We start from the raw sequence: 12,833 nt of genomic DNA on the forward strand, positions 1-12,833 counted from the left end.
GTGTCTGATATCATCATCTCCTTTGCCTTTCGGAAAGCCACCTCACACTGCTTTGTCCATTGCCATTTCTTCCCGATCTGTAGTAATGAGTTCAAGTGTGTCACAGTAACCAAGTTTGGCAGGAACCTGTTATAGTAAAAAGGACCCCACCTGAGATACACCCCTTCGCCTTGGGACATCCGCCACTGCTTGAATTTTCACAGCACACTTGTGTAGATCTTGTGCGTCAATGGTGTGACCACAGTAGGTGATACTTGCTTTAAAGGATTCATACTTGTCACATCGTGCTCTGAGCCCATAATCTTCTAATCTTTTTAAAACAGTCTTGAGATTTTGGAGATGTTCCTTGTCATCCTCGCTGGTACCAATGATGTCATCCAGCTGACGCTGAGAAACAGATGAAAAGTCAAGTTGCAGTTTCAAAAAGAGCGCTGATCTGCACATGAAATATGATAATGATGAGAATGACACAGGAATGAGTAGCCCTGAGACTTACAATGTGAAAACTAACAACAGATGAGCAATATGGCACACCCCAGAACTGAACGGCAAATTAATTAAAATGGAATTGGACACTGGCTTGGCTGTTTCAGTCATTCCACAAAATGGGTTTGAACAGCATTTCAAAGATACTGCACTGAAGCCTACAGATATCCAATTAAGAACTAATACTGGAGAAAAGATAACTCCTGTGGAAATGATAGTTGTAAGAGAGAAATACAACAACCAACAACCACATTGAGCTTGTATGGGGTAAACACAGGAGGACCAGCATTGTGGGGTTGTGATTGGCTGAGACAACTGCAACTTGATTGGAGATCCATCCACCACCCCCTGGCACAGAGTCACTGAGAATGAATTGAGAAAGGTTCTGCATGACGCCACAGCAGTGTTCAAGGATAGCATGGCAAATCTCAGCATACCAAGGGTAAAATAGTGTTAAATGAAAATGCCACACCCAAGTTTTACAAAGCCCATCTGGTTCCTTATACCATCTGTGATAAAGTAGTCAGTGAGCTAGATGGCATGGAGGCTGAAAGGAATTCTTTCCTCAGCTAAGTGGAGCCCATGAGCAACGCCAGTGGTTCCAGTAGCCAAGACAAATGGGTGTCAAGATCTGTGGAGATTTTAAGCTCACTATCAACCCAGTACTGAAAGTAGATCAATATCTTCTGCCCAGGATAGAGGATATCTTTACAAATCTCACCATAAACACTCAGAAAGGGCTTCATCGCTATAGCAGTAATTCTGGAGTAGCATCTGCCCCCGCACTCCAGCAGAAACCAGTAGATCAGGTGCTGCAAGGCTGCCCAGGCACTCAGTGTCAGCTGGATGACATCATTGGTACCAGCGAGGATGACAAGGAACATCTCCAAAATCTCAAGACTGTGTGAAACAGATTAGAAGATTATGGGCTCAGAGCAGAACGTGACAAGTGTTCGTCTTTCTCTCCCTCTCTCTCGCTCTCTCTCTCACACACACACACACTCTCATGTTGCGTATCCGCCAAGATGGATTGTGATGCAGACTCGATGGGCCTAATTCTTCTTCCTCCTCCTCTTCTGAGGTATTTTGGCAGTGGGCAAGCAGCTTTAAGGTGCATGACATAAACTCAGGAGATGCTGCAGGTGCTGGAAATCCAGAGCAACACACACACACAAAATGCTTGAGAAACTCAGCAGGTCAGGCAACATCAATGCAAAAGAGTAAATGATGTTTCAGGCTGAGACCCTTCTTCAGGACTGTTCATAACCCGTCATAGATGCTGCCTGACCTGCTGAGTTCTTCCAGCATTTTGTGTGTGTTCCTCTGGATTCTGTCATTCCATTCCAGTCCTGAAGAAGGGTCTTGGCCCGAAACGTCAACTGTTTATTCATTTCCTGACCTGCTGAGTTGCTCCAGCATTTTGTGTTTGTGGGCTGCTTTGGATTTCCAGCATCTGCAGACTTTCTCCTGTTTATAACTGAACCTCCTGATCATGTCTGCATGCTTTTATGCATTGTGTTGCTGCCACGTGATTGGCTGATTAGATATTTGCGTTAATGAGCAGGTGCACAGCTGTACCCAATAACGTGGCCTCTGTGTGACATGATGTGAAATGTGTGGGCCTGTGGCAGCGGGACGGTGTAAAGACATAAAATTGAATTAAATTTAACAGATAGCACGATATGCAGTGGCTAACGCGACTCACTGCAGTGCCAGTGACCCAGCTCTATCCCACCACTGTCTGTATCTTCCCCAGGTGCTCTGGTTTCCTCCCACATAAAATGTATAGAACAGAGAAGAGTACAGCACAGAAACAGGCCATTTGGCCCACAATGTTCTGCTGAGCCAGCTAAAAGCAAATCAAAAACACCCAAGAGTTGGGGCTGTTGATTGAGTGGGTGGGGACTTTGGCGTGGAGGAGCCTAGTAGTTTGGAAAGGGTTAGTTTGTAGCCTATGGCTGCAAAAGGGAGGGGGGGGGTTGAGATTGCAGGGGGAGGGCGGGAGACTGTGGAATACTCCAGAAGTAAGGGTAGCCAAAAAGGGGGTGCATCAAGTGAAAGACCTGAAGTAATGGGGAGACAACAAATTGAGGAAAATGGGTGAATTGGAGGAATTTATAGTTCCGTATAAAATTAAAGGTCAGAAGGAAGGAGAAGGAGGATTCAGAGCCCTTAATCCTTTCAAGGTGGCAGCAGCATTAGAGAACCAAATAGGTGAAGGATTCCAGGCCAAGATTTTGTCTAATGGATTGCTGAAAATTTGTTGCAAAGATGTTGACCAATATAACAGTGCTAAAATGGTGGGAAAATTGGTTGTGAAAGTGGAGTGTATTACTCTGAAAGAAAGGAAGGGAGTTGGGGGGTAGTGTATGGTATTTGGTCTGGCATGACTGAAAAGGAAATTTTGGACAATATTAAAGGTGGTCGAGTGATTGAAGCCAAACGATTAATATCAAGAGAAGGTGGTGATTGGGATTCCTCTGTTCTTCTGGTTTTTGCAGGTGATGTTCTTCCAACTAGAGTCTATCTTGGGTGCGTGTCTTATCAAGATAGAGAATACATTAGACCTCCCTTGCGCTGTTATAATTGCCAGAGATTTGGACACGTTGCTGGTTCATGTCGAGGTAAAAGAAGATGTATGAAATGTGGAGAGGATCATGATATTAAAGCATGTAAGGCAGCCGTACCTAAATGCAGGAACTGTGGAGGGGACCATATAGCAGCGTTCAGAGGACGTGAGTATTTTAGTAAGGCAAAGCAGATTCAGGATGTTAGTATCCAACAAAAAATATCATATGCTGAGGCAGTAAAGAAAGTTGATAGAGAGCAAAGGATAAATAAAGAAAAGATTGGAATAGTGGGGAGTCAGTTCATTCCGAGTTCTCCAACTATGGTTCCTTCAGGCATGATGTTGATGACTAAAGAGTCCTTTTTGGCGTTTGTTGTTGATGTACTGGTCGGGGCTACAACTACAGCCAGAGGTCGGATATGATAAAAGTAGTTGTTGGAGCTGCAGAGAGATTCCTTGATATAAAGCAGATTTCGCCGGAAAAATTACATGAGTATATGACAGACAAACAATCACTGAATACTTCCCAGTTGTCAGGATCAGAGAGTACAGAGGAGCTTTATGTGGATGAAGAGGTCAATAATTAGTATTTGGATGTTTTTAATATTACAATGGGATGCAAGAAGTTTATCTGCAAATGGTCAAGAATTAAAAAGATTTGTTGGAACTTTTAAAGACAAGCCTGATTTGATCTGTATACAGGAGACATGGTTAAAGCCTCATTTAGATTTTGTGATCCCTGGGTATGATAGTTTGAGAGCTGACAGAACAGGTAAATCTGGTGGAGGGTGTGCAACTTTCATAAAAACAGGACTCCAGTTTAGAAGACTTGATTTTAAATCTAACTTTGAAGTTGTGGCTTTGGAGGTTTGGAGCTCTTGTGGTCAAATAACTTTGATCAACTTTTATAATCCAGGTAATATGATGTTATCAGATTTGGATGAAATTATGAATAAGGTAAGATCCCCAGTAATTTAGGTTGGAGATTTCAATGCCCATAATCCTATATGGGGTAGTGAAAGTAAAGATAGTTATGGAGTGGTAATAGAGGAGTTTCTAGATAAATACAATATGGTACTGCTAAACGACAGAAGGCCTACAAGATTTCATATTGTAGAGAATGCTTGTAGTCACTTAAACTTATCTATCACTTCCTCAAACTTAGCTAGGGTTGGGGAATGGGATGTGAAGGACAGATACACACTAGGAAGTGATCACTATCCTATATTATGTAGATTTGGTAGAAATTTGATAGTAGAAGTTAAGGAGCGGTCTGCTAGGTATAATTTTTCTTTGGCTCATTGGGATGAGTACCAGGAGAAAGCTGTGGATATAATAGAAGAGATTAATAGCGAGGGCTCCATAGATAATTGGAATGAATCCCTCTGTTCTATAATTCATAAAGTTGCTCAGTTGACTATTCCGCTATGGAATGTACTTAAGGCTCGAGCATTAGTTCCGTGGTGGAATAAAAATTGTGATATAGCAGTAAGAAACAGAAATAGAGCTTACAGGAAATTAAGAAAGTACCCAGTGTTAGATAATGTTATGGAGTATAAAAAGGAAAGAGCAGTAGCAAGGAAAGTAATTAAAAATGCAAAGAGGGATAGTCGGAGAAGATTTTGTGGAACCCTGGGCCCTGAGACACCTATAAAGCAGCTGTGGACGATCATTCACAGAACATCAGGGATATATAGGAGACCATCTATCCCAGCTTTGCTGGAAGGAGATATTGAAGCTGTAACCAATAAGGAAAAGGCAGATATGTTTGTAGAGGTGTTCCAAGCATTACACAGCTCTGGAGAGTTAGGTGATTTGAGAAAGGAAATTACGTTAAAGGAAAGTTGGAAATTGGACAGGAGTTTGGATGATAATAGCTCCATAAATTCGTTTTTCTCCCTTCAGGAATTGCAGGAAGCTGTCCAATCAGGTTCAAACACTTCTCCTGGCAGGGATGGACTGTGTTATGAATTGCTTAAGCATTTAGATGACTCTGTATTGATAGAAATTCTAGCATTGTTTAATTCAGTGTGGAAAGAAGGAAAATTACCAATAGAATGGAAGCATACGGTGGTAGTTCCAGTTTTAAAGCCAGGTGAGGGCACGTCTAGTCCTAGTTCATATCGGCCTATAGCTTTAATGTCAGTACTTTGTAAAACTATGGAATGAATAGTCACCAACAGACTTGTTTATTTTTTGGAAAATAAGGGACATTTTGCTGCCTATCAAAATGGTTTTAGAACTGGAAGATCAACAATGGAATCTGTTGCCCTTTTAGATCATGATATTAAAGAAGCATTTCAAAACAGAGAAGTAATGGTAAGTGTATTTCTAGATATTGAAAGAGCGTATGACTTATTATGGAAGGATGGCTTATTAATTAAACTCTATGATGCAGGAATTAGAGGTAGAATGTTTAATTGGATCAAAGATTTCCTTAAGGAAAGGACAATTCAGGTAAGAATAGGCGGAACAAGCTCCAAGTCAGTTAAAATAGGTAATGGTACCCCTCAAGGAAGTGTCATTAGTCCAGTTCTTTTTAATGTCATGATAAATGATATCTTTGATCAGGTAGGGACAGGATTTGGCAAATTGTTGTTTGCAGACGATGGTGGAATCTGGAAAAGAGGAAGAAACATCAAGTATATATTAAGGCAGGTACAAAAGGCTTTAAGATGAGTTGAAAACTGGGGTAATAAATGGGGTTTCAGGATTTCTGCTTCTAAGTCCAAATACATGATTTCTGGCTTTAGAAGAAAGATTCCTGATTGTGAATTGTGTCTATATGACTCTCCACTAGAAAGAGTCAAGGTATTCAAGTATTTAGGTAACACACATAAAAGTTGCTTGAATTTCCAGCATCTGCAGAATTTCTGTTGTTCAAGTTTTCAGGTGTCTGGTTTGATGAAAGACTTACTTGGAGGGTTCATATAGATAAAACAATTGGAAAGTGTGAGAAAGTTTTAAATGTTATGAGAAGTATTGCTGAATGCAACTGGGGAGCAGGGCGGGAAACTATGTACTTAATATATCTAGCTGTGATTAGATCAGTTATAGATTATGGTTGTATTGCTTATGGTTCCGCTGCTACGGCAGTGCTTGGAAAACTAGACACTGTGCAGTCCAAAGCATTTAGACTCTGTTGTGGAGCTTTTAGAACAGCATCAGTCCCGGCATTACGTGTGGAGATGGGAGAAGTGTCTCTACATTTAAGATGAATTCAGTTGGGCCTGCAGTATTGGGTAAAACTAAATGGATTCAATCACAGCTGTCCATCAAAGTGCCTTTTGCAGGGGAAGTCAGAGCACCAAAGTAAAAGTAAAAGATACCCATTTTTAGATGTGTTTAATAACTGGGCTGTGAAATTGAAACTGACTGAGGAAGACATAGTTGACCAAATTTGCTTGCCACCCGTCCCCTTTTGGCTCTTTCCAGAACCAGAAGTAGACCTATTCCTCCTTTTTCAGCTTCAAGGAAGCAGTGCAATTTCATCAGCGTTGATCACAAATGAATATTTAAATAATAAATGGGGATCTTATCTGAAGATTTTTACTGATGGCTCAGTGGATCCAGAGAGCAGTAGGGCAGGATTTGGGATGTATGTGTCTCAATCTGGAGTTAAGATTGGTCACCAGGTTTCAGATGGTGTTTCTGTCTTTGCAACACAATTATTAGCAATCCTCTGGGCCTTATGGTGGATAGAAGACTCTCGACCACGTAGGGTTATCATCTGTTCGGATTCTGCTGCTGCCTCAGAGTCTATAAAAGGGAGTAAATCAAAAGCTCGTCCTGACATAGTTCTTGAGATTCTCTTAGTGTTGTTTAGAGTAGGGAAGATGGGTTGTGCAGTTAGATTTTCATGGATACCTGGGCATGCTGGGGTGGAGGGAAATGAAATTGTGGATGGCATTGCAAAGTCTTCCTTACAGAGCAGGCAAGCAGAAATTAGAGTTCCCCTAGGCAGAGCAGAATTGAGAAGTAGGATTAAAAAAGGTATAGCGAAGAAATGGCAGGAGGATTGGAAAAATGAATTAAGGGGCAGGTATTATTTTTCTAGTCACCCATTAGTTAAAAAGGTCTCGGACTGTTATCTTTTAAGTCGTAGAGATATGGTGAAATTTACAAGACTTAGGTTGGGGCATTGTGGACTAAACTATCATTTAAAGATAATAGGAAAACATCCTACTGGATTATGTGACTGTGGTTGTCCAGAGACAGTCCAGCATGTTTTGCTGAGCTGTGATCGATACAAGATTGAAAGAAGCATGTTATTCAAGAGGCTATCTGGCTTACATTTATTTTGGTTTTCTCGTAAATCTTTGTTTGGCCATCAAGAGAATCAACATCTGATTGAAGAGTCTGTTATTCAGTTTATACGTAAGACTAGGTTGTATTCAAGGATTTGAGTTCCTTGAAGTTCTATAATTAATTATACATCCTGTGGAGGGCTGTAATACGCCTCGATGTGTCTAAACAGCCGGAAATAGAAGAAGAAGAAAAAGAAAATCACCCAAACACTAATCCCTCCTGCCGGCCGGCGGTGTAGTGCCACCTGCCCCGGACTTCGAGGCCAGTGGTCCGGGTTCGATCCCAGCCAGCTCCTTCCACGCTTTCCATCCATGCTGGGTCGAGCGTCAAACTAAAAACTTGGCCTTGTGAAAACCAGACAAAAATGCTGAAGCAAAGGCCAGGTTGCTGCACGATGTGCTGCGAGGCGCAGAACAGCACACTGATCCCTCCTACCTACACCATGTCCACATCCCTCCCAGCTTCCTCACACCCATGTGCCTGCCTGTCCAAACGGCTCTTAAAAGCCTCTACCACCATACTAGGGGAAGATCATTATCAAGGATGCATCTCACCCTAACCATGGACTTTTTACTCTCCTCCCATCCGGTAGGCGCTACAGGAGCCTCCGCTCCCGCACCAGCAGGCACAGGAAGAGCTTCTTCCCTGAGGCTGTGACCCTGCTGAACCTCACATCACAGCGCTAAGCAGTATTGCACCCATATTGTACTGTCTCAGTACTTTTATATTTGTGTGCTGTAGCACTTACTTTTTATTCGCAGTTATTTTGTAAGTAACACTATTCTTTGCATTTCTGGTCAGATTCTAATTGCATTTCATTGGCTTTGTATCTGTACTCAGCACAATGACAATAAAGTTGAATTTAATCTAATCTAATCTAATAATTTTATAAACCTCTATTAGATCTCCCATCAGTCTCCAGTGCTCTTGAGAAAACAACCCAACTTTATCCAGCCTCTTGTTATACCACATACTCTCTAAACCAGGCAGCATCCTGGTGAACCTCTTCTGCACCCTCTGCAAAACCTCAACATCCTTCCGACAGTGGTGCGACCAGAACTGTACTCAGTACTCCACGTACCAAAGACACAGAGATTACAGAGTGTTAAAGCATATTCTGGAATTCAGGTATATAGCAAATAGTAACTTCAGCAACCAATCTTTAGGCCTGAATGTGGATTGTAGACCAAATTTAAAATGCAGCTCTGGACAATAGTTTCCTGGAGCTGTGGACACCAGTTAACTGAAAACCAGACAATGCGACTTTTCATTCATTTTGGCCGAAGAAGGAGATGTGTGAAAACTATCTGTGACTCAAAGGAAGCATTGTAGATAGAGTGTAAATATAGAATTGTCCTTTGATAGTTAGCAGATAAAATGTCATGTAGTATTGGGTCAAACAGGTCTCAATGTGATGTAGCTGCTGTGTCTCGTTCTATTGAATAAAGAGACCACTTCATATCCGGTAAGTCGGACAGGGAGGAGCACCCGGAGGAAACCTATGCAGTAACAGGGAGAACATCCAAATTCCTTACAGACAGAGAAGGAATTGAGCCCTGATTGCTGGCACTACAAATGATATCTGTTACCCTGCTAAAAGACCTTAACGTTAATCACCACCACCTTCTGAACTGGAGTGCGGGTCAGGATACCTGAATCCTAGATATTTATATTTGTTTCAGATTCTTTAAAAAATACCTGTGTTCTTAAGGAACTGCACTATATACTTAAAATGATAATCCTGCGATCCTTCTGAAAAAGGTTGTTGATGTTAAATTGCATTTTATTCTGTGATAACTTTAAAATCAACCTTGATTGTATCTTGGACACTGCAACAGTGTATGCTCAACCACTTCTTGCTGATTACAATACTCACCCCTCCTATTAATGCATTTCTTCATTAACAACAATGCACTATTTAACCCTGTGTGCCTAAACCTCAATCTCCATATTATCACTACCTCCTTCCTGCTCTTACCACTTCTTTCTGGGTATTATAACACCATTAGATATAGGAGCAGAATTAGGCCATTTGGCCCATCGAGTCTGCTTCACCATTTCATCATGGCTGATCCATTTTCCTCTCAGTCCCAATCTCCTGCCTTCTCCCCGTATCCCTTCATACCCCGACCAATCAAGAATCTATCACCCTCTGCCTTAAATATACCCAGTGACTCAGCAACAAATTCCACAGATTCACCATCCTCTGTCGAAAGAGATTCCTCCTAATCTCCGTTCTAAATGAGTGCCCCTCTATTCTGAGTTTGTGCCCTCTTGTCTTAGACTCCCCCACCACAGGAAACATCCTCTCCACATCCACTCTATCGAGGACTTCCACCATTTGATCCGTTTCAATGAGGTCATCCCTCATTCTTCTGAATTCCAGTGAATACAGGCCCAGGTCGATCAAACACTCTTCATATGACAAGATTTCAATCCCAGAGTCATTTTCATAAACTTGCTTTGAACCCTCTCCAATGTCAGCCCACCCTTTCTTAGACAAGGGACCCAAAACTGCTCCCAATAGACCAAGTGAGACCTCACCAGTGCTTTATAAAGCCACGCTCTTGCTTTTATCTTCTAGTTATAAGAAAGACAAGAAGACATTAAAGATGTCTTTCTGTTCCCTCTTCACTCGATGGGCCTAATTCTGCTTCTACCACTCCTGGTGTAATATGGTTATTTTTCACTTCCTGTCTGCTGTGTATTTCACACACACACACTCGCAACGATTCAGGAACAGCTTCCATCTGATTTCTGAATGGACACACCTCACTCCTTTTTCTCTCTTTCTGCGCCACTTATATAACTTTTTTTTACTCTATATACTGCAATTTACAGTTTTTTATGATCATGAATTGCAATGTATTGCTGCCGCATAACAACAAACTTCATGACAAACACCAGTGATATTTTGGGCTGCCAATCATGAAAATCACTATGAAATTTCCCTTTCACACACCATCCTTTTGAAATCGCCTGTGTTTTGTTATTTCAATTCAAGATTCAAGTCAGAATAACTGATGCCAAGATTAAGGAAGGCATTTTTGTTGGTCCACAAATCAAACAGGTAATTCAAAGAACTCTAGTGGGACTGGAGAAAATCACATGGAAGGAATTCAAGGATGTTGTTGAAAATTTTCTTGGCAATGACAGATCACTAAACTACGTGCAGCTGGTTGACAACATGGTTCAGGCATACAAAACCATGAAGTGCAACATGTCACTAAAGATTCATTTTCTGCTTTCCCATTTAGACCACTTCCCTGCAAATCTTGGCATTGTCAATGACCAGCACGGTGAAAGGTTTCACCAGGGCATTGCAGTCATGGAGAAACGGTATCAGGGCAACTGGAATCCATCAATGCTGGCTGATTATTGTTGGACGCTGAAGAGAGAAGCCTCAGACACTAAGTACAAATGAAACTCATCAACAAAACTTTTTTAACTTAGTTGAACTATTGGAAAGTGTCAGCATAATTATACAATCAAACATATGATATTCAATAAAAGCTAAATTCTTGTTTCTGCAAACTCCTACGTGTTACAAGTAGTCTGAAATTATATTTGTGTTCAGCTTCAAGCGGTCTATCATAAACAAATAAAACTTCTGAGGAAGCAACACTTTTGAAAAAATTTGTTGTCCAGTGTTATCGAAGTGTGGATACTGTACTACATACAACCTTGAGGTTGGTGTCCTTACAGGTAGCCACAAGACAAAGAAACCCAATAGAACCCATTCAGAAAAGACTGTCAAACACCCAATAAACAAATCCTTCAAACAAACGGAATCAAACAGCTGAAGTTCACAAAAGTGAGTCAGCAGCCATGAAGCCAGTCGTCACTGCAGGCTGTCTAGCAGCTCGTTAGTCACAGGCTACAGCCTCAGTTCAGCACGGAGATAAGTAAACCTCACCGGCTCGTCCCTCACCTCCAGCCCCGACACCCTGACCTTTTCAATCCGAACCGGCGCTTAAATCATTCAGACTTTGGGCTTTCTTCACTCCCTGGCCCAGGCCCTGACTCTCCTGCCTGGGCCCCACTGCCATGGTTCCATCCATACCCAGCTTCTCCAATTCCGCCCCGCAATCAAACCTCAGTCCTTTCCTTGCTCTCGGGCCCGATCCCAGGCTCCTCCGTGAATCTTCCAGTAATTGTAGTATGGATACACATGTGGTTCAGCCACTGAGCCCAGCAGAGCCATTTCTACTGACAGGAGAAGGGGCAAAGGTCACTTTGGGCAGATGGGGTTCATCAGCTGTGGGAGGCAGCTCATCCAGGAGGAAGACCCTGATCTAAACCTACACCCTGGGGCTGTACCCACTCACGGGGAAGGCTTTGGAAGTCAACCCCAAGGGAAGTCCGAGAGCTGCAGTCCCTAAGGCAGTTCAGTACTGACTGGCAACCTGCGTGGAGTGGGGTGGGGGGGGGAGCCTGCTGCATGGGCAACAGCTTTCTCTCCCTGTTGTACTGCTCTGGCTTGCACGCCGACAGAGGGAATTCTTTTCCTTCTCCCTTCTCTTCTTCAATTCTTCAATTCCCCACTCTGGCTCTTACCTCGTCTCCTCACCTGCCTATCACCTCCCCCTGGTGCCCCGATGACCTCCCTTCCCCCCATGGGCCACCCTCCTCTCCAATCAGATTCCTTCTTCTCAGCACTTTTACCTTTTCCACCTTTCACCCCCCAGCCTCTTACTTCATCCACCCCCCCCCCACCCACCTGGCTTCACCTATTATCTTGTAGTTTGTCCTCTCCTCCTCCCCCTCCCTCCATCTTTGTATTCTGGCGTCTTCACCCCTCCGTTCCAGTCCTGAAGAAGTGTCTCGGCTCCAAATGTCAACTGTTCATTTCCATAGGCGTTGCCTGACCTGCTGAGATCCCCCAGCATTTTCTGTCTGAATCTCCAACAGAAACCCGACTGTGAGACAGCATACTTTAAATAAATAGTTTATTGTAATCATCTCTTTTTACTTAATTTTCTAAAAACTGTGTACAGTCCAAACAGTAGTTCGGTGAAGTTTCTGATCGGCTATGGGAAAGGTAAGAGGTAAAGACAGAAGTGTGGAGTGCAGCGCCTTCTGCCCGAGACCAACAGCATTGCAGAAAATGACCAATGACGGCAGACCGGCTCAGCGCCACCTAGAGGCAGGAGGCCTGACGCTAGTTGCTTTGCAACATGTCGAATCCATACAACGTTGAGTTGGTGTCTGATGCTCTCTGATGTTCGCCTTGCTCCGGCAAGCTTGACATTGTCGGTTCCGGGGTTTCCACTTGAAACACCTCCTCTTCCCTGGTGACCGGATCCTCCGTGCGTGGACGGCGGTGCTTCGATTTCCGACAGTACTTCCTGCACTTCTGGCGCCTTGACTTTCCTTTCCTGAGAGCTTTCAGCCCCTTGTATAAATAGCAACTGCAAACAGAATTAGAATCAGCTTCATTATCACTGATCAATTTATTTATTTAGAGATA

At 42.8% G+C, this 12,833-nt stretch overlaps 1 protein-coding gene across 2 annotated transcripts in view; it reads right to left on the reverse strand.

The window, feature by feature from the left end:
- Positions 1-12,329: 12,329 nt before the first annotated feature.
- Positions 12,330-12,833, reverse strand: part of LOC140186216 (uncharacterized) — a 32,292-nt gene continuing 31,788 nt past the window's right edge. For both annotated transcript variants that reach the window (XM_072240206.1, XM_072240205.1), the window contains exon 4: positions 12,330-12,774. In XM_072240206.1, the coding sequence (XP_072096307.1) occupies positions 12,525-12,774 (250 nt within the window). In that variant the 3' untranslated portion in view covers positions 12,330-12,524. The remainder of the gene's footprint in view (positions 12,775-12,833) is intronic.

The sequence above is a fragment of the Mobula birostris genome, chromosome 22 (genome assembly GCF_030028105.1).
Source record: "Mobula birostris isolate sMobBir1 chromosome 22, sMobBir1.hap1, whole genome shotgun sequence".
In the NCBI taxonomy this organism is placed as follows: Eukaryota; Metazoa; Chordata; class Chondrichthyes; order Myliobatiformes; family Myliobatidae; genus Mobula; species Mobula birostris.